Source organism: Sinohyriopsis cumingii, chromosome 7, assembly GCF_028554795.1.
Source record: "Sinohyriopsis cumingii isolate HCF-2022 chromosome 7, ASM2855479v2, whole genome shotgun sequence".
NCBI classification, from domain to species: domain Eukaryota; kingdom Metazoa; phylum Mollusca; class Bivalvia; order Unionida; family Unionidae; genus Sinohyriopsis; species Sinohyriopsis cumingii.
In genome coordinates, this window is record NC_142967.1 from 69234406 (window position 1) to 69255552 (window position 21147).

A 21147-nucleotide genomic window follows, 5' to 3' on the forward strand; every position below is an offset into this window, starting at 1 on the left:
CAGTAGGCTACTACCTCCTGCCCCGTAAAGTCATCACTAGGGGTTAATGTGTTAACAACAGAGGACTGAGGCACTATGTTAGAAAGCATGCTATTTCAGGTGCCAAAATACAGACAATACTGGAAGATATAAAAATATATGATCACTCCAAGTTTACTAAAATAGTCCTCTATATTGGAGGGAACAATGCCAGTGAAGGGACTGATTTAGAACTTTTTGAAGAACTATATGACCAATTACTTACACACATCCATAAGCAAAATCAAAGCTGTCAGGTTGCATTGTGTGAAATGGCCTTCAGGGGAGATTGTGATGTGTTAGATATCAATAAGATCATCCGAAGACTGGCAAGTGAATGGAAGTGTGATATTGTTTACAATTACATGAGTTTCCTGGATGAAGAGGGACAAGTGATGCAACATTTATTTGGAAAAAGAGATAATATCCACCTGTCTACCAAAGGGGTGGAAAAACTGGCAAAAAATACAAATGCAGTCATTCGTGTAGTCTGGTCTTACAGCCACATTACAAACTTCATCCGTTCCTATAAATCCAATGTAGGTCAAAACAGCACTAGACAATATGTCAGCCATATCAATACAGTCAACACACTTTGGGATGTGATTACTCTGATGAGATCAAACATTAGCAATGGAATGAAGACACAGACAGCCAATACAATGCCATCAGTGTGGTAGCTTGGACACAAAGCCAAAACTCACACTAGATTTATGGAATAGGAAAAGGGCAATGAGGCCATCTCAACTCCACAGAAAGGTTCTATTCAGCCGGAGGACCAATCTATCTATCAAGGACTGTCATATACACCAGGCATCCCTTGTCAAAACAGATTTGATCCCCTTGCTGATGCATGTTCTGAATGTGGAAACTTACCAGCAACTTGTACAGATTCAAATATGATTGATAGTTCAGATTTATACAATGATTATAAAAGTAGAAAATGCAGTTGTAGAAAAACTAATTTTTTATACAGTAATGATAGTTGTAATGATGATCACTGTGAACATAGTTTTAATACTTTTAATGTCTCCTTGAGTGCCTCTAATAGCATTGATATTAATCTCATGAATTTAGGAGTTTCTAGCCAAGGTTTACACATAGGTTATTTAAATATTCAGGGTTTTTGTGGAAAGATTGATCAAGTGAAGTTACTGCTAACCTCTCCAAATAATAATATCCATTTATTTGGACTCTCGGAAACAATGTTAACAGAAAATCAGGGTGAAAATTTCTTGTATATCAATGGCTATGACAAACCTTATCAAAAGGATAGGAAAACAGGCATTGGTGGTCTCCTTGTGTATGTTAGAACTGGTACTATTTGTAAAAGATGGGAAGACTTAGAAATACAGGAAATAGACTCCATTTGGCTACAGATCACTCCAGAAAAAGCTAAGCCCTATTTAGTAGGTTTTGTGTATAGACCCCATCATCACATACTGATTGGTGCAAATATTTTGAACTTCAAGTAGATAAAATTTCAAATGAAGAGAAAGAAATTTACATTCTAGGCAGTTTAAATAGAGACCTTCTCAATGATCAAATGAAAGTGAATTGGATGAATTGTATTACTTCATTAGGTATGGATCAACTAGTAAATGAACCAACCAGAGTAACATCTACCTCTAAAACACTTCTGAATCATATTTATACCAATACAAAAGAAAATGTTTTGGAAGTAATGGTTCCAAAGATTGCGATAAGTGACCGCTTTGCAATTGAGGGAATTTATACTGATAATCCAACTGACATCTCAAATATTTTTAACAACTTATGTGTTCAAATTGCTGAAAAACTTCATCTGATCATCTGGAATTCAAACATTTTTGTGTTAATAAACTACCGAAACAATATAAAGTTTGTAATTCCTGAAATGAGTCCAGAATTTGTGTTGAAATATATTAAAAAATGGATGATTGTAAAACTACAGGACTTATGATTGGCCCAAGGCTACTAAAGGTAGCTCCACCTGCACTTGCAGAGAGTATAGCTTTCTTTTGCAATGAATTTTAGTATTAGGTCTAATAAATTTCCACAAACATGGAAAACTGCCAAGGTTGTACCATTGCATAAAGCAGGAACAAAATATGATGTAAATAACTACAGACCCATCTCTATCCTTCCATGTCTCTCCATATTACTAGAAAAACATGTACATGATTCTTTTCTCAAGTATTTAAACACTTATGATCATATTCATGATAATTAGTCTGGCTTTCGCCAGAATCACTCCTGTGAAACTGCACTTGTATCTTTGATTGATAAATGGCTGAAAGCATTAGATCAAGGAGAAATGTTAGGCACTATTATGGTTGATTTTCGTAAAACTTTTGATCTTGTAGACCATGAAATATTGCTTGAAAAATTAAAAATCTATCAATGCAGTGAAAACTCCCTAAACTGGTTTACTTCTTACTTAACTGATAGAGTGCAAAAAGTATCTTTAAATGGTCAACTTTCTGAAAGTAAAAATATTAATTGTGGAGTACCACAAGGCTCTATCCTTGGACCTCTCTTGTTCATTATATTTATCAACAATTTACCTCTTAAGATTGGAACTTCAGTTTCTTCCACTGACCTCTATGCAGATGATACTACACTGTCTGAGATTGGTAAAACCAAAACAGTACATGTACTTGAAAATAACTTACAAGATGCTCTTCACAGACTTCAAGTATGGTGCATGGAAAACAGTATGATGATAAATACAGAAAAAACGAAAGCCCTACTAGTTACAACACAACAAAAACAAGCAAGGCTAGATAGCAACAAACTCCAGGTTCTATTTGACAACGTGCACCTCAATATGACCTCTCAAGATAGAATTCTTGGTGTATTCATGGATAACAATCTTACCTGGTCTATTCACATTAAACATATTTCAGAAAAGGTTAATTCTTATATTTGGCTACTGAGGAAAATCAAAACATACATTCCTCTTCAGTATAGGGTCGTCTTTTATAAAAGTTATACTCAGCCATATCTGGACTACCATAATGTAATTTGGAGTAATACCTCTAATTCAAACATAACAACACTTTTAAGACTCCAAAAGAGGGCTTGTCATTTAATTCTAGATCATTGTATAGACAGTTTTCAGGATGCAATGAATAATATAAAGGTTTTAACAACACATGAAAGAATATTTCTTAGAAAGGCCAAATTGATGTATAAAGTATCCAGAAAAGACATTCCTCTCTATCTAAGCAATATCTTTCACCAAAGAGATGCTGATGGCACTCCAAATTTAAGGCCCATAAGAAGAAAAAATTACATTATACCAAGGCCAAAGAAGGAATTGTTTAAAAACGTTTTCAATATACTGGTCCATTGGTATGGAACAACATTCCCAGCAACATAAGACAGGCTCCTAGCATTTCATCTTTTCACAATCAATGTCTTAAATGGATGAAATCTTTAGAAAATTGAACAGTTAGTACAAAAAATACCACCTGCTTTTCTTTAATTTAGCATCATTTTCATAGCTGAATTTTTCAATGCAGGATTATATTTTATGTTTTATATATGTTTGTTTCCACTGATGCCTGTGCATGTGTTCCAGGCTTGATAATATGAATTTTAAAATTAATTATTTAGTGTCAAGCCAGATTCTTCACATCATGTATATATTGTACATAACAGATAGAAGGCCTCAAGGTAGATTAGTTCTGTAAATAATTGAGTTACCGACTCTAAATAAAGTCTTTGATATTATTATTATTATTATTATTATTATAAGGGAAATGAAGATTTTGTCCCTCATATTATTTTCCACAGCATAGCTTTTGAACAATTAAAGATTATGTAATGAAGTTGTAACCAAATGTATGTCATGACTAGTTTGTGTGTTTTGAATATTAGCTATGCACCCTGCTTCATGGACATGATTAAAGCAAATTAAACTTTACGCATATGACTTTCATACTTTACTAAAGCATAATGTTTGAAGATATTTTAATAATGTTGTGGCACAGTATATATCTTGACTAGATGGTGTCATATTTTAAAGTCATACCCTCTTCCTCAAGGTGGCGGTCACACCAAGGGACGATGTAAAATATTACTTTATCCTTGCCTGGAGTATTTTTTTGAGTTGCAAATGGTTATATAATTATGCTGTGCTAGGTTGTACTAAAACGTTTGAATCTCATGTTTGAAACCCTCATTATCAATACTTTCTTCCGTAAAAGATGGAAGATGTTTCAGTGCATCTTGAAACAGTGTCACATACAACATCTATGTATCCATCTGCTAGACCAATGTCACATACAACATACATGTACCCATCTGCTACACCAATGTCACATACAACATACATGTACGCATCTGCTACACCAATGTCACATACAACATACATGTACCCATCTGCTAGACCAATGTCACATACAACATACATGTACCCATCTGCTACACCAATGTCACATACAACATCCATGTATCCATCTGCTAATATCATGTAGCAAAGGAAAATACAAATCAGTGACTTGTATTCATGTATGGCTAAACTTTTGAACCAGTAAAGATATCTTAAATGAAACATTAGATGTTATGTAAAATTACTTGAGAGTGTCTTGTGTATTCCATCATATACTTTGTTTCAAGGTCAACGTCACAATACACTGTACATGATAATGTTATTCAGTGGCCTGTTTCCTTATTCAAGCTGTTACCTTTCATACCTTAGAGAAATTTTGATGAAATCTTAGTCATGTCCCAAGCTCAATGATTAGGGTTATCAATAGGCATATCACATGTTGTTGGTTTCTGAATGTTGTAAACAAGTCATTGTGGATCCTGATGCGTTGCACATTATGTCTACTTTCTTTGTAATGTTAGTGCATGTTGTATTTCAATAAATATGACTTCATAGTATTTATAATGTTTAATTTCTAAATTAACTATATTTAAATTTACTATATTTAAAATGTTTAATTTCTAAATTAACTATATTTAAATTCACTATATTTAAAATGTTTAATTTCTAAATTAACTATATTTAAATTCACTATATTTAAAATGTTTAATTTCTAAATTAACTATATTTAAATTCACTATATTTAAAATGTTTAATTTCTAAAAATTTCTGCTTCATTATATCCCTCAGAGCTTTTAGATTGCCATATAATTTTGTTGTTACAGTATATAAACTAAAATGTTTGTCATGACAGAAAGGTTTATTGATTCTTCTGACTTGTATACCGGTAGTCATAATTTATTTGTAGTGTAGCATACTTACTACACCACTCCCTTGATAACTTGCGCCCTGATAACTCGCGAACCTGCTTATAATGCGATATCAGGCATGGGTCCCATTTTTTAAACCCAAAAATACCCCAAAAAATCAACCCTATTTGTTGAACTTGAAGAAAATCGCGATCAAAATCGGTAACAAAAGCTTTGATGTATCACTCGTTTTGTCATTGAAAATGGTAGATAGAACCTGGAAATTTTAATCAACACTATGAAATATCAAATTTAAAAATTATATTTTCTTTCCAAACGACATTCCTAGTACACCGCAATTAACGATATGTAAGGAAATTTTGATCAATGAAAATGTCACTTATGCCGAGCAGTACATTACTTTAATAAATAAATACAAATTAAATAATTCTTTTATCAATTGAAATTTGTGTTCTAGTTCCATCTTTTAGTTCTTTTTATGTGTAATCGTCACAAGTGCAATGTGTCCTCTTGTAAATAAACGTAAAATGCGTAAATCTACTATAAAAGCTATGTCCGCGAGCATTTCTCTGAGAACTTAATTAGGTGCCGACCGTGTTTTGATAACTGACTTGCGGAAGTATTTGTTGTATTGTTGCACTGAGTTAAAAGCTGGCCACCTTTATATTTCACGTTAACTATGTCTTTTGAATAAAAAGAAAAGGCGGTGGAATAAAAGAAAAGTTAAAAGGCACAAAAATCGGACTAACTTAAAATCTAGCGGCCTCGGTCGTATGTCGGGTGAACTCACTTCATTTGATCAATCGAACACTGTAATAAACGTTATTGTGTAATGCACAGAAACTACCTTAAATTAACAGACTCTTTCATAACTGTGATCAAAGATAACAAGGCAGCAAAGCGAAAAGAATTCTTTGTAAAATAAAGAGCTTGATTTCACAGATACAGACCCTTGTGGGCAAGTGAGTTTCAGAGAATTCTTGAACTAGCATTTAGAGATATCCTCAGGGATGATAAGAACTTTTCATTATTAATTCCAATGAAATCACAACATTAACATTGTACTAATTGAACAATAAAACATTGAGTTTCGACATAGACGTGTCACGAAATAAATGTCACGTGTTTTTGAAAGAAAAGGAATCTTGTTTGGTGGTGTATCAACAGTTAGTCTAGTTCCCAAATTGTGGACTACCGATTTGGCAAGATACCATTAAATACCACTACGGGAACCAGACTCATCAAGAAACAAAAAGCAGTGACGTAATACATAGATTTTTCGCATACACATGATGGTTGTTCAAACCAGTTGGAACGATCTTTCATATGTTGGATATTTTGAGAAAAAAAGTGTTATTTAAACAGAATAATGAAGAACTTCATTAGAAAAAGTGCATTATTACAAATTATTATCGACGCGATTGTAAAATGAGGATTCAGTCATTAAACAGCCCAGTTCGCTAATGCCGCCCCCTCCCCCCTACGGTTTTCTCTATGTCAAAGAGATTTGTTACAAAAATTGAGGTTCCTTGGTAACTCGCACCTTGCTTATAGTGCGGTCTATGTTTGTGGACCCCGTTGTGCGCGAGTTATCAAGGGAGAGGTGTATATTCAACAGAAATCAGACATTAAATGTTGGCAAATTATGTATAATCAGTGTGAACATGATAGTTTAAAATTAATGTGATTGTTTCCAAATTAAAAATTGGATGTTGCAAATCAATCATTTTTCTCTTTTATGGTGCAGGATATAATTTACTGTACCCCAGGTATCATTGTCCTCATCTTTAGCATAGATGTTAACAAATAAGCTTAGTTTGCTTTTTCCAACATGGCTGTGTATACAGACATAAATCTTTACATGCGCATACAGCCTAATGAGCACTAATACCACCATACCATAAGTTTGTCACTTTGACCTACTTGTATTGCTCCAATGATTGTATTGTGTTTTATTGTACATTTAGATAATTTTCTTGCCCCTATTCAGTGTATGGTCAATTATACCTTTGCATGTGCATACATTCTGATGAGTACTACACCAGTATATTATAAGTAGATCACCATGACTCACATTTTGTGTTTCATTATAAAGTTGTCACAATTTTAGAAAACTTTTACTGTGTACCTGTTGATCCTAATGATTGGATACCCAGGTACCCGATCAAAGGGAAATTGTATAAATGTGTACAAATCTTAAGTTAAGTTCACGTTTTTTTTTTTAATTCACAGTTTCTAATTTATGTCACTACCTAAAGTCATCTGCTACAAGGTCCAAGATTTCATCCTCATTGTCAGATAAAGTTCTGAAATCCTCCATTGGCATCTAATAATCTATCATGGTCTGGTCATCATAAATAGTGTCCGACTCCCTTTCATTGGATTCACTGTCATATGCAGATGCTTATTTTGAGACTGAGTTAGAGCTTTGTAAGTAACACATTGATGATACAGTTTATGAAATCTATTAAAGGTTGCAAATGAACACATAGCAGTTGTGCGGCAAGATCAAATAACCACCCTCTGTTACTTTCTACTGTACCACATTCGCGGCACAATCTAAGAGTTGTCACATGGGAAAACAAGCTGTGGGATAAAGGTTGTTTATTTACTGTGAGAGTCAGAACTCTGCTTGGCACTGAAAAACTACATATATTCTTGGCTCAGTCAAAAGGATTGTCAACTTGAAAACAAAGTGAATGCTGCCTTAACAAGCACTGGCAGAAAACATGTATATGGTGAACAGGTACCTGAGTTACTATCAACAGGTGGATACCTGAGTACCCGGATACCCATTGGCATCTTTATCCATTAATCATGTACATCTTGTACATTTAGGTCAAACTGTTTCTTGTACAGTCATGAAACTTTACATGTGCTGATATGTTTTCTTTATTTGTGTAGTAACCTAATGACTAAAACCTCCTGGAATTTTGAATTTTAGTAGTTTGTCGTGATAATTTGCAAATAACTTGCATTGATATTTTTTTCTGAAATGTTCAGTGTGTAAAAACAACCATGATCCAGCCAATTACATTAGTGTGAAAGTTCAGTGTAAAAAAGCATCATCCAGCCAATTACATTAGTGTGAAAGTTCAGTGTAAAAAAAGCATCATCCAGCCAATTACATTAGCTGTGAAAGTTCAGTGTAAAAAAAAGCATCATCCAGCCAATTACATTAGCTGTGAAATTTCAGTGTAAAAAAGGCATCATCCAGCCAATTACATTAGCTGTGAAATTTCAGTGTAAAAAAAGCATCATCCAGCCAATTACATTAGCTGTGAAAGTTCAGTGTGTAAAAAAAAGCATCATCCAGCCAATTACATTACCTGTGAAAGTTCATTGTAAAAAAATCATCATCCAGCCAATTACATTAGCTGTGAAATTTCAGTGTAAAAAAAGCATCATCCAGCCAATTACATTAGTGTGAAAGTTCATAGTGTAAAAAAAGCATCATCCAGCCAATTACATTAGCTGTGAAAGTTCAGTGTAAAAAAGCATCATCCAGCCAATTACATTAACTGTGAAAGTTCAGTGTAAAAAAAGCATCATCCAGCCAATTACATTAGCTGTGAAATTTCAGTGTAAAAAAAGCATCATCCAACCAATTACATTAGTGTGAAAGTTCAGTGTAAAAAAAGCATCATCCAGCCAATTACATTAGTGTGGAAGTTCATAGTGTAAAAAAGGCATCATCCAGCCAATTACATTAGTGTGAAAGTTTATAGTGTAAAAAATCATCATCCAGCCAATTACATTAGCTGTGAAATTTCACTGTAAAAAAAGCATCATCCAGCCAATTACATTAGCTGTGAAATTTCACTGTAAAAAAAGCATCATCCAGCCAATTACATTAGCTGTGAAAGTTCAGTGTGTAAAAAAAGCCTCATCCGGCCAATTACATTAGCTGTGAAATTTCAGTGTAAAAAAAGCATCATCCAGCCAATTACATTAGCTGTGAAAGTTCAGTGTAAAAAAAAAGCATCATCCAGCCAATTACATTAGCTGTGAAATTTCAGTGTAAAAAAGGCATCATCCAGCCAATTACATTAGCTGTGAAATTTCAGTGTAAAAAAAGCATCATCCAGCCAATTACATTAGCTGTGAAAGTTCAGTGTGTAAAAAAAAGCATCATCCAGCCAATTACATTACCTGTGAAAGTTCATTGTAAAAAAATCATCATCCAGCCAATTACATTAGCTGTGAAATTTCAGTGTAAAAAAAGCATCATCCAGCCAATTACATTAGTGTGAAAGTTCATAGTGTAAAAAAAGCATCATCCAGCCAATTACATTAGCTGTGAAAGTTCAGTGTAAAAAAGCATCATCCAGCCAATTACATTAACTGTGAAAGTTCAGTGTAAAAAAAGCATCATCCAGCCAATTACATTAGCTGTGAAATTTCAGTGTAAAAAAAGCATCATCCAACCAATTACATTAGTGTGAAAGTTCAGTGTAAAAAAAGCATCATCCAGCCAATTACATTAGTGTGGAAGTTCATAGTGTAAAAAAGGCATCATCCAGCCAATTACATTAGTGTGAAAGTTCATAGTGTAAAAAATCATCATCCAGCCAATTACATTAGCTGTGAAATTTCACTGTAAAAAAAGCATCATCCAGCCAATTACATTAACTGTGAAATTTCACTGTAAAAAAAGCATCATCCAGCCAATTACATTAGCTGTGAAAGTTCAGTGTGTAAAAAAAGCCTCATCCGGCCAATTACATTAGCTGTGAAATTTCAGTGTAAAAAAAGCATCATCCAGCCAATTACATTAGCTGTGAAAGTTCAGTGTAAAAAAAGAGCATCATCCAGCCAATTACATTAGTGTGAAAGTTCAGTGTAAAAAAAGCATCATCCAGCCAATTACATTAGCTGTGAAATTTCAGTGTAAAAAAAGCATCATCCAGCCAATTACATTAGTGTGAAAGTTCAGTGTAAAAAAAGCATCATCCAGCCAATTACATTAGTGTGAAAGTTCATAGTGTAAAAAATGCATCATCCAGCCAATTACATTAGTGTGAAAGTTCATAGTGTAAAAAAAGCATCATCCAGCCAATTACATTAGTGTGAAATTTCAGTGTAAAAAAAGCATCATCCAGCCAGTTACATCAGCTGTGAAAGTTCAGTGTAAAAAAAGCATCATCCAGCCAATTACATTAGCTGTGAAATTTCAGTGTAAAAAAAGCATCATCCAGCCAATTACATTAGTGTGAAAGTTCAGTGTAAAACATCATCCAGCCAATTACATTAGTGTGAAAGTTCATAGTGTACAAAAAGCATCATCCAGCCAATTACATTAGTGTGAAAGTTCATAGTGTAAAAAAAGCATCATCCAGCCAATTACATTAGTGTGAAATTTCAGTGTAAAACAAAGCATCATCCAGCCAATTACATTAGCTGTGAAAGTTCAGTGTAAAAAAAGCATCATCCAGCCAATTACATTAGCTGTGAAATTTCAGTGTAAAAAAAGCATCATCCAGCCAATTACATTAGTGTGAAATTTCAGTGTAAAAAAAAAGCATTATCCAGCCAATTACATTAGCTGTGAAATTTCAGTGTAAAAAAAGCATCATCCAGCCAATTACATTAGCTGTGAAATTTCAGTGTAAAAAAAGCATCATCCAGCCAATTACATTAGCTGTGAAATTTCAGTGTAAAAAAAGCATCATCCAGCCAATTACATTAGCTGTGAAAGTTCAGTGTAAAAAAATCATCATCCAGCCAATTACATTAGCTGTGAAAGTTCAGTGTAAAAAAGCATCATCCAGCGAATTACATTAGTGTGAAAGTTCAGTGTACAAAAAGCATCATCCAGCCAATTACATTAGCTGTGAAATTTCAGTGTAAAAAAAGCATCATCCAGCCAATTACATTAGCTGTGAAATTTCAGTGTAAAAAAAGCATCATCCAGCCAATTACATTAGTGTGAAAGTTCATAGTGTAAAAAAAGCATCATCCAGCCAATTACATTAGTGTGAAAGTTCATAGTGTAAAAAAGGCATCATCCAGCCAATTACATTAGTGTGAAAGTTCATAGTGTAAAAAAAGCATCATCCAGCCAATTACATTAGCTGTGAAATTTCAGTGTAAAAAAAGCATCATCCAGCCAATTTCATTAACTGTGAAATTTCAGTGTAAAAAAAGTATCATCCAGCCAATTACATTAGCTGTGAAAGTTCAGTGTGTAAAAAAAGCATCATCCAGCCAATTACATTAGCTGTGAAATTTCAGTGTAAAAAAAGCATCATCCAGCCAATTACATTAGTGTGAAAGTTCATAGTGTAAAAAAAGCATCATCCAGCGAATTACATTAGCTGTGAAATTTCAGTGTAAAAAAAGCATCATCCAGCCAATTACATTAGCTGTGAAATTTCACTGTAAAAAAAGCATCATCCAGCCAATTACATTAGCTGTGAAAGTTCAGTGTGTAAAAAAAGCATCACCCAGCCAATTACATCAGCTGTGAAATTTCAGTGTAAAAAAAGCATCATCCAGCCAATTACATTAGCTGTGAAAGTTCAGTGTAAAAAAAAGCATCATCCAGCCAATTACATTAGTGTGAAAGTTCAGTGTAAAAAAGTATCATCCAGCCAATTACATTAGCTGTGAAAGTTCAGTGTCAAAAAGCATCATCCAGCCAATTACATTAACTGTGAAAGTTCAGTGTAAAAAAAGCATCATCCAGCCAATTACATTAGCTGTGAAAGTTCAGTGTCAAAAAGCATCATCCAGCCAATTACATTAACTGTGAAAGTTCAGTGTAAAAAAAGCATCATCCAGCCAATTACATTAGCTGTGAAATTTCAGTGTAAAAAGAGCATCATCCAGCCAATTACATTAACTGTGAAATTTCAGTGTAAAAAAAGTATCATCCAGCCAATTACATTAGCTGTGAAAGTTCAGTGTGTAAAAAAATCATCATCCAGCCAATTACATTAGCTGTGAAATTTCAGTGTAAAAAAAGCATCATCCAGCCAATTACATTAGTGTGAAAGTTCATAGTGTAAAAAAAGCATCATCCAGCCAGTTACATTAGCTGTGAAATTTCAGTGTAAAAAAAGCATCATCCAGCCAATTACATTAGCTGTGAAAGTTCAGTGTAAAAAAAAGCATCATCCAGCCAATTACATTAGCTGTGAAAGTTCAGTGTGTAAAAAAAGCATCATCCAGCCAATTACATTAGCTGTGAAATTTCAGTGTAAAAAAAGCATCATCCAGCCAATTACATTAGCTGTGAAAGTTCAGTGTAAAAAAAAGCATCATCCAGCCAATTACATTAGTGTGAAAGTTCAGTGTAAAAAAGTATCATCCAGCCAATTACATTAGCTGTGAAAGTTCAGTGTCAAAAAGCATCATCCAGCCAATTACATTAACTGTGAAAGTTCAGTGTAAAAAAAGCATCATCCAGCCAATTACATTAGCTGTGAAATTTCAGTGTACAAAAAGCATCATCCAGCCAATTACATTAGTGTGAAAGTTCAGTGTTAAAAAAGCATCATCCAGCCAATTACATTAGTGTGAAAGTTCAGTGTAAAAAAGCATCATCCAGCCAATTACATTAGTGTGAAAGTTCATAGTGTAAAAAAAGCATCATCCAGCCAATTCCATTAGTGTGAAAGTTCATAGTGTAAAAAAAGCATCATCCAGCCAATTACATTAGTGTGAAATTTCAGTGTTAAGAAAAGCATCATCCAGCCAATTACATTAGCTGTGAAAGTTCATTGTAAAAAAATCATCATCCAGTCAATTACATTAGTGTGAAAGTTCAGTGTAAAAAAAGCATCATCCAGTCAATTACATTAGCTGTGAAAGTTCAGTGTAAAAAAAGCATCATCCAGCGAATTACATTAGTGTGATAGTTCAGTGTAAAAAAAGCATCATCCAGCCAATTACATTAAATATTTAAAAAAAGATAATAGTGGTTTAGGGCAAAGTGCTCCTTCATATTCCTTCTAATAGGTAACATTGCTTTATATGCTAGTAAATGTTAACATGCATTTTGATGGTAGAGATTTGATGTGTTAATTCTTTTCTTTAAACATGAAAATGTTTTAAATGATATAGACATTTTTTGCCACACCAAGCAAAATTTAAATTAATTTCTTTTATATATTTTCAGGAGCAAAACCAGAGGAGGTAAACATTTGTTTGCACGACTTTGTTGTATTAAATCTGTAATTAAAAATAATATGCTAAATTATTTTTGTTCTCAAAATGAAATAGATACTGTAGTGAAATAAACTCGCAGAATTTTTTTTTATTTTCTCAGCTAAAAAATGTCTTGAAATTTTTGGTCTTTCTTTTTTAGAAACCATAGTTAAAAGTCCATTTCTGAAGATTTTGATATCAGTATCACACACCATGTATAATTGTTCCTTAAAAGGTGTCAGGCTTGGGTTTATAGCAGATGAATACGTTTGTCACTGATACACATAATCAGGTATTGATATCTTTATACAAAAGATATCTCGTGAATTACAAAAAGTCCTCAGAATTCTATGTTCATCAATGTTACACATAATCAAGTATTGGTATCCTTATACAAAAGATATCTCGTGAATTACAAAAAGCCCTCTGAATTCTATGTTCATCAATGATACACATAATCAGGTATTGATATCTTTATGCAAGAAATATCTCATAAATTACCAAAAGTCCTCTGAATTCTAGATTGCCTCAAAACCAGGTTACACTATGGTAATTGGTTTGAGTGAAAGCACAAGTTTTGACCACCTGTTGAACTATATGGAGGTAAAATCTGGTGTTGATGTGAAGGAAATTGTTTATGGTCCTAGAAGAGAAAATGCTGTTGTTATCTTTGAGAGAAAACCAGGTATGATTTTCAATAATAAATAAGGTATGAGATAAAAAAAAATTATGGATTATTGATTTAAATTACTTCCATTAGTTACCTTTTTGTTTCTTTTTCATAAATATTAAGTAACATGTTTATAAGTAATGAAGTAAATAATTATCTAACTATCGGTCAGAATTTCTGCAAACTTGTTTGTTTGAAAAATTGATTAAATTTTCTTCACATTCTGGTCAGCTTTATTTTAATTTATAGTTATAAATTTCTCCAGGATATAGTATCATATAAATAAAAGCTTCTTTCATGTTTAACATTTCATTGTTTTCATGGGCTTATTTATAAAGCCTGAATCACGTGTTTATATCCGTGTCTGTGTGCATAACCATATATACTTGCTTATAAGTCGGGTCCAACTGCAAACAGTTTCAGCTCTGGTATGTTATCATATAATACCCTGGCAGATTAAGGTCTATGCTGTTCTACTGATTACTCCTAACAGATTGCATTATGCAGCAGCAGATCTTGGTCTGTGCAGTTTGTCCAGTTGGATCTGACTTAAAAGTGGGTACATATGGTATGTATATTCGTATCCATCCTTCTTTCTACCTCTTGTTCATCCATCAGTCTGTCTTTCCATTTATCTACGTTCGGTCTTTCTATTGATGTCCCTAGGTTAGTATTTGGATAGATAAGATATGGATGTAAAATACGAAGATGATAATGGATTAAATGACGTAAAACAAATTTTGTTTGTTATCATGTTTTATTACAGATTATGAAGATCTTCAAAATAAAGTAGCCACGAAAAAACTTGATGGTAAAGTCTTAGAGGTGTTTGATATGTCCCCACCCACAAGCATTATCGTGTCCACAAAAGATCTGAAAGAGTTCAGTACTGACACACTGACTTTTCATTTTGTATCTAAAAAATATGGTAGCGCAGAATTAGTTGAAGATGGAATGAAGACAACCAAAGATGGATGCTACATCATGACTTTCACAGACAATAATGGTAAGCAATATTGATGGTTGATAATAATTACTGCATTTATTGGTATCTTGAGCCTGCACCCTGTTGTGAATGGTATACTAAAATTTGTAGTCATAATGGACTGACAGATTTGCCATCATATTCCATGGACATATTTGCTATCATGATCCCCCGACAGATCTGCCATCATAATTCATGGACAGATCTGCCATCATAATATACAGACAGACTTGTAATCACAATATGTGGATAAATTTGCTGTTATAATCCACTGTCAGCTGTGCTGTTGTAACCCACAGATGGATCTGAGATATAATCTACCGATGGATCTGATGTATAATCCACTGACAGATCTGATGTATAATCCAATGGTGGGTGGATCTGATGTATAATCCACTGACAGATTTGAGGTATAATCCACTGACAGATCTCATGTATAATACATTGACAGATATGATGTATAATCCACTGATGGATCTGATGTATAATCTACTGACAGATCTGATTATAATCCACTGACAGATCTGATGTATAATCCACTGATGGATCTGATGTATAATCCACTGACAGATCTAATGTATAATCCACTGACAGATTTGATGTATAATCCACTGATGGATCTGATGTATAATCCACTGACAGATCTAATGTATAATCCACTGACAGATTTGATGTATAATCCACTGATGGATCTCATGTATAATCCACTGATGGATCTCTGATGTATAATCCACTGAGAGACTGATAAATCTGCAGTCATTGCTGGAAGATCTGAGATGTTTGGTACTTTAGATTTTAGGTGAATAATGTGGACCCTGATCTGCCAGCACATTATTTGATGGCAAATCTAGGTCATCTTTCTTTGCAGTTTTTGTAGACATTATTTAACGCTAAATATGACTTGACCATAATTAAGAAGTTTCATTTTTAATAGCTTCTACTTCATTATAATCTATCAGGGCTTCTGAATTGCCCTTGAGTTTTGTTACATCTGATCAGACTTTTTGTCATGACTGAAAGGTTAATTGATTCCTTCTGACTCAGAAACTACTTGTTTTAAAGTGTAGCATATTAACTAAGTTGACTTTGGAAAGCAGACATTGAATGCCAACAAATTTTGTGACGGAAATAATGACCCCAAAGTGTAATCAGGATAGTTTAATGATGAATTTGTTTGGAAAAACAAAATTGAATGCGGCAAATCAGTCCTTTCTTTCTTTATGGTGCTGGAGGATATGTTTGATAAAATAGTCATCATCTTCAGCATAGGAATCAACAATGTATACCTTTGTGCCTAGTTTACTTTTCCCAGCTTGACTGCATGTACAGTCATAATGTTACATGGGCATGCAACCTAATGAGTGTTATACCACCATGTCATTGGTTTGGTCACTTTGACTTTTTGTACTTAATTAAGCGATCATGTACATCTTGTATATTTAGGTAACGTTTATTGGACCCTGTTAATTGTGTAGTTATAAAACTTTGCATCTGCAGACATCCTGAAGATTACTACATCAGTATACCATAAGCAGGTCACCAAGACTTACTTTGTATGTTTCCTTGATCATGCACATTGTTTTTTCATAGTTAGATAGGTGTCTTAGACCCTGTTCATTGTATACTCCAATGAGACTTTGTACATATATCATAAAGAGTACTTTGCTAATATATCATAAGTTGGTCACTGTAACCTACTTTTTGTGTTCCACTTTTCATGTACACTCTGTATATTTTTGTTTGGGTTTCTTGTACCCTATTTATTGTAGAGTTATCAATACATGTGCATATATCTTGAAGAGCACTATGCCACTATATAATAATATATGTATACTGTAACCGGATCCTACTTTTCATACTCCACTGACCAGTCACATCTTTTGATACTCTCATCTTAAGTTGGGTGTATTATATTATTGCATTGTCCATTGATCAGTTTTGTTTATTTTATTGGTTCATAACTTTGTAATTGCTGGAGAGATTTTCATGAAACTTTACCCAAGTATACATCATGTCCATGCAGTAGTCACATACCATAACCAATATGCCTTCTGCCTCAAGGTCAAGGTATCCTTTTCTATAGTATAATCTTTGAACCATCATAGATATTTTAATGAAACTTAGCCCAATTTTTATATCAAGTATATTCAGTGCATTGCCTCCTGCCACAGAAAGAAAACATGAAATTCAGTGACTTTTATTTTATTTTTTTAATTTATAGGTCTTGAACAATTGAAGATATATTGATCTTCTGGCCAGTTGTATATCATTACTGATTGTAGGGATTGGTTTCAGTTGGAATTCTGATTTTATAATGCAGACCAGTTTTCCTTTTTTGTTAAAATTTCTGGCAAACTTTTTCCATTTTTTTTCAAACTGTTTTTTTTTCCAGGATATAATTCAAGTGGGAAAGGAAGTAACAATACACTAAGGCACCATATATCAGTAGTTAACTCACAGTGCACACAGGAATTTTTTGTGCATTTTATTGTAGTTTCGAGTTATGTATTGCACATTCTAGATCTTTTGAAATAAATTCATGGCTTCTATGGAATTTAAATTCATTGAAAGATGAAAATGTATAGACATCACTAAATTTGACCAGTAAAAAAAGAATTGTTTCAAATGGAGCTGGTTAGAACAAAAAGATGACAATCAGGAGGCTTGAATTGCTTTTAATTTTGGAGGAACTTGGACTTGCCTGGTGCATGAGCTGCAAAGACAAAACTAACTATAGTTCGCTGGCAAAAATGTGTGCCTTAACCATGCTAAAATGAAATAGCACTGAGGCAGGGAAGATCATATTTAGACACACATATGTTTTTTGGGTCGCCCCCAAAAACACAAATATCGGGGGAGGCATCTTACGTTGTAGGATTACAGGTGCCCCAGGCTGTGTATGGGCTGGCTCCTAATGTGCTAATAGTGTCAACCATAGCTAATATTCCATCAGAAGAAGCCTTCACAACAAAATTCATTAACATTCAAGGTAAAAAATCTCATCAACAAGCTTGCATCTGTTACTTCATTGTGGAACTTTAATGGCTTACCTTTGTGCATTGGCCCAAAATTGACAATTTAGTCTAGCTCAAGAACTTGTAAGAGATTCCAGAGCACTTTCAGAACTGTCTTTAGGTCAGTTTGATACGAGCTTTTATCAACAGATATAATAGAGTACTTGTATACTACAATAGCTATATTCATGTACATAAATGAAAAGTTTTTGAGTTAATAATTGATAATAATAGTTAATAATCTTTTCTCACATGTTTTGATGATTTTGAAAGTGTTGTGCATTATTTCAGTTACTTGTGAAATTATGCACTTTACACATGTCCTACATATGCATGGAAAGTTTTCAAGATTTCTGGGGTGGGGGTGCTGGTTCCATCCCAGTAAATGATATGTTATGAACCATAGCCACATGTCCTGCCTCAAGGTTAAGATTACGGCTAGGAAACAAGCACTGTGTAACTTACATACTTTTGTAAAACATAATTTTTTAACCAGTGGAGATATTTTAATCAAGTCTAGGTAACATATATATCATGACTAGACAGTGTGTTGCATTATGGAACAAGGCCTTCTTCCTCAAGGGGAATTTCACAGCAGAGGAAAAGTAATTTTGTCTTTGTCCAGAATATGATTTTGAAACACTGAAGATATTTTAATGAAACTTGAACCAGTTATATATCATAATGAGTGTGTCACATGCAAGGGCCAAAAGGTCATTGTCATGGCAATTGAAAATATAAATTGGTGTCTTGTGTCCATGTATAGGTAAAACTTTTCAACTAGTGAAATTATTTTTAATGAAAGTTTAGCTTGTATATCTTGGCTTGACAGTGTCTCGTGTATTCAGTCATACCACTTGCTTCAAGATCAAAGTAACACTTTGATTATACTACTCAATAGCTCGTTTCCTTTTCCAGGCTGTCACTTTTATGCCCTACCAATATTTTGATGAAATGTTAGCTCAGTTTCATGATGTTAAGCCGTTTCTTGGACCCTGTTGGTCTTACAGCCATAAAATTAGATATAAGCCTACCTCTGGAGTACATGTGCTGTTGTACCATATATAAGAAAAATATTGACTGTGACATATTTTCTTTACCTCTTTGTCTTCATGATCTCTTAGTATTGATAATTTGGCACTGACACATACAAATGTCTTGCATCTCTATATGTGCAGGTGAACTTTGCTCTTTTCTTACAGCTTTATTTTTTTGGTTTATGCTGTTTTTTTAAAGCATGAAGTTTAATAAAATTTAGTAATTGCAAATATTGTAAATCATGACACTCCTTTCACTTATTTCAGCCGTAGAACGAGTGTGTGCCATACAACATAAAGTAGAAAACATCCCACTGAATGTGTCTCCATATTACCAATTCAAGAAATGGACAGCTTGGAACACTGCCATTCATGGAATTAATATCCCTAAACCATTTGTGCAAAAAGTGGCTCCAATACTTTTGAAATACCTGCAATCATTTCCCAGAGCTATGAAAGCAGTGCAGGTGGCTATGATGGAAATGTATGCTGGGATTGAGCTTCAAGAGGATGCTGTGATTCTAAGTTGTCTTTTGAACCCAGAGGTCAAAGATTGCAGAAAGCTTGTGACCACATGGAGAAAAGATGCAGAAGAGAACTGTAAGAAGTTTTTATCGAGCACATTTCAGATTGAAAAAATATCCAACCTGTCAAATATCTGGAAAGATTTAATAGATTTTGTTAAATCCATGATTGAGGGTAAAGAGACCATGCTGGTAGAGGAAAGATTTGAAGATTATATACAACTGGTTGGGTTTTATGAGGTGGTGAAAACAACCCATGGAGAAGTAATGAAAAAGAAAGAGAAACTTGAGCGCATGGGAAGGGTGGAGAAAGAAAAAATGCTTCTAAAGTCTGCAGCAAAGAAACGTCTGCTTGACAGGGATGGAATCTTTCAGAGGCTTAAAGCTCAGTTCTCTGATTTTGATGTACACTTTGAACAGTCATCTGAAGTAATTGTGTTGAGTGGTGTTCCAGAGGACAGAAATAATGCAAAATTGCTGATTTTTGAAGAACTCAGAAAATTTGATGAACCATTTGAAATCAGCGATTCCACAGACCATTTCAGTCAGTTCATTAAAGAAGGTGCCCCAAGAAATTACATTATTAAAGAGATGGAAACAAATAGCTTGATTGTTGATTGGGATGTTAGTACTGAGAATGGTCATGTGTTTGTGTACTGTATTCCGGCAGACTGTGCACAACATGCTGCCACCCAGATGAAGAAAATGGTCAGGGAGACAAACATCCCATTGTCAGAGTCAGCACAGCTCTTTGTTACCACTGAGGAATGGATGATGTATCAAGCTGAGGCAGTGTCAAAATGTCATGGATTAGTCCATATTGTTGTTACCAATGATCTAAAAAATGTCATCTGGATTAGCATGGAAGGCCTTTATGGAGAGATCTTAGAAGACCTTAAAGATTTCATCAAAAAGAACACTGTGGCTGAAGAGATGATCCAGTGTAACCCAATTATCACACAGTTCATGCAGGCTTTCTGGGAACCAGAAAATTACAAGGAAATAGCAGAGAATAGTGGAGATAAGTATCTCCAGTTAACCTTGAAAGGTTAGTTTTACATTATAATGGAATAATATAAGGGTGATTGTCAGAATATGTAACTGTCATACTTTTAAGTATCATACATAAGCATCATTACATTTTCATGACAGCTGTAAATTAATCATTTAAATTTTTGTTCATATACTACCTTCATTATTTGATCATACACTACTTTGTAAGTGACATTTGAGTAAATTTTGTTTTCCTCACTAAATTTGAAGATATGTGCAGACTTCAGTTTATGATTTGCAATTTATTTACATGATAGAGACTGGTAGAGGAGAAAGGTTTTTAGGATAATATGTTTTTGATCTGCCTGTTTATCATTTAGACGATCCTCATGTACACAAAAATCTAATAATGTATCACTTTACAATTATTTTTAAATGGGTTCATTAAGTGTCTATGACATTTTCATATTTTCTGGCAAATACAAGTATTTTTTCATTTGCATAACATTTACTTTCCCTACACTGCCATATCCTGTTGATGTTTATTGATACACTGCCATATCCTGTT

General features: G+C 33.8%; 1 protein-coding gene across 1 annotated transcript in view; it reads left to right on the forward strand.

The window, feature by feature from the left end:
* Positions 1 to 21147, forward strand: part of LOC149795465 (uncharacterized) — a 36478-nt gene that overhangs the window by 14621 nt on the left and 710 nt on the right. The window contains exons 3-6 of the mRNA XM_089963807.1: positions 13328 to 13344; positions 13879 to 14041; positions 14793 to 15032; positions 19330 to 20634. Coding sequence (XP_089819933.1) covers positions 13328 to 13344; positions 13879 to 14041; positions 14793 to 15032; positions 19330 to 20634 — 1725 coding nt within the window. The remainder of the gene's footprint in view (positions 1 to 13327; positions 13345 to 13878; positions 14042 to 14792; positions 15033 to 19329; positions 20635 to 21147) is intronic.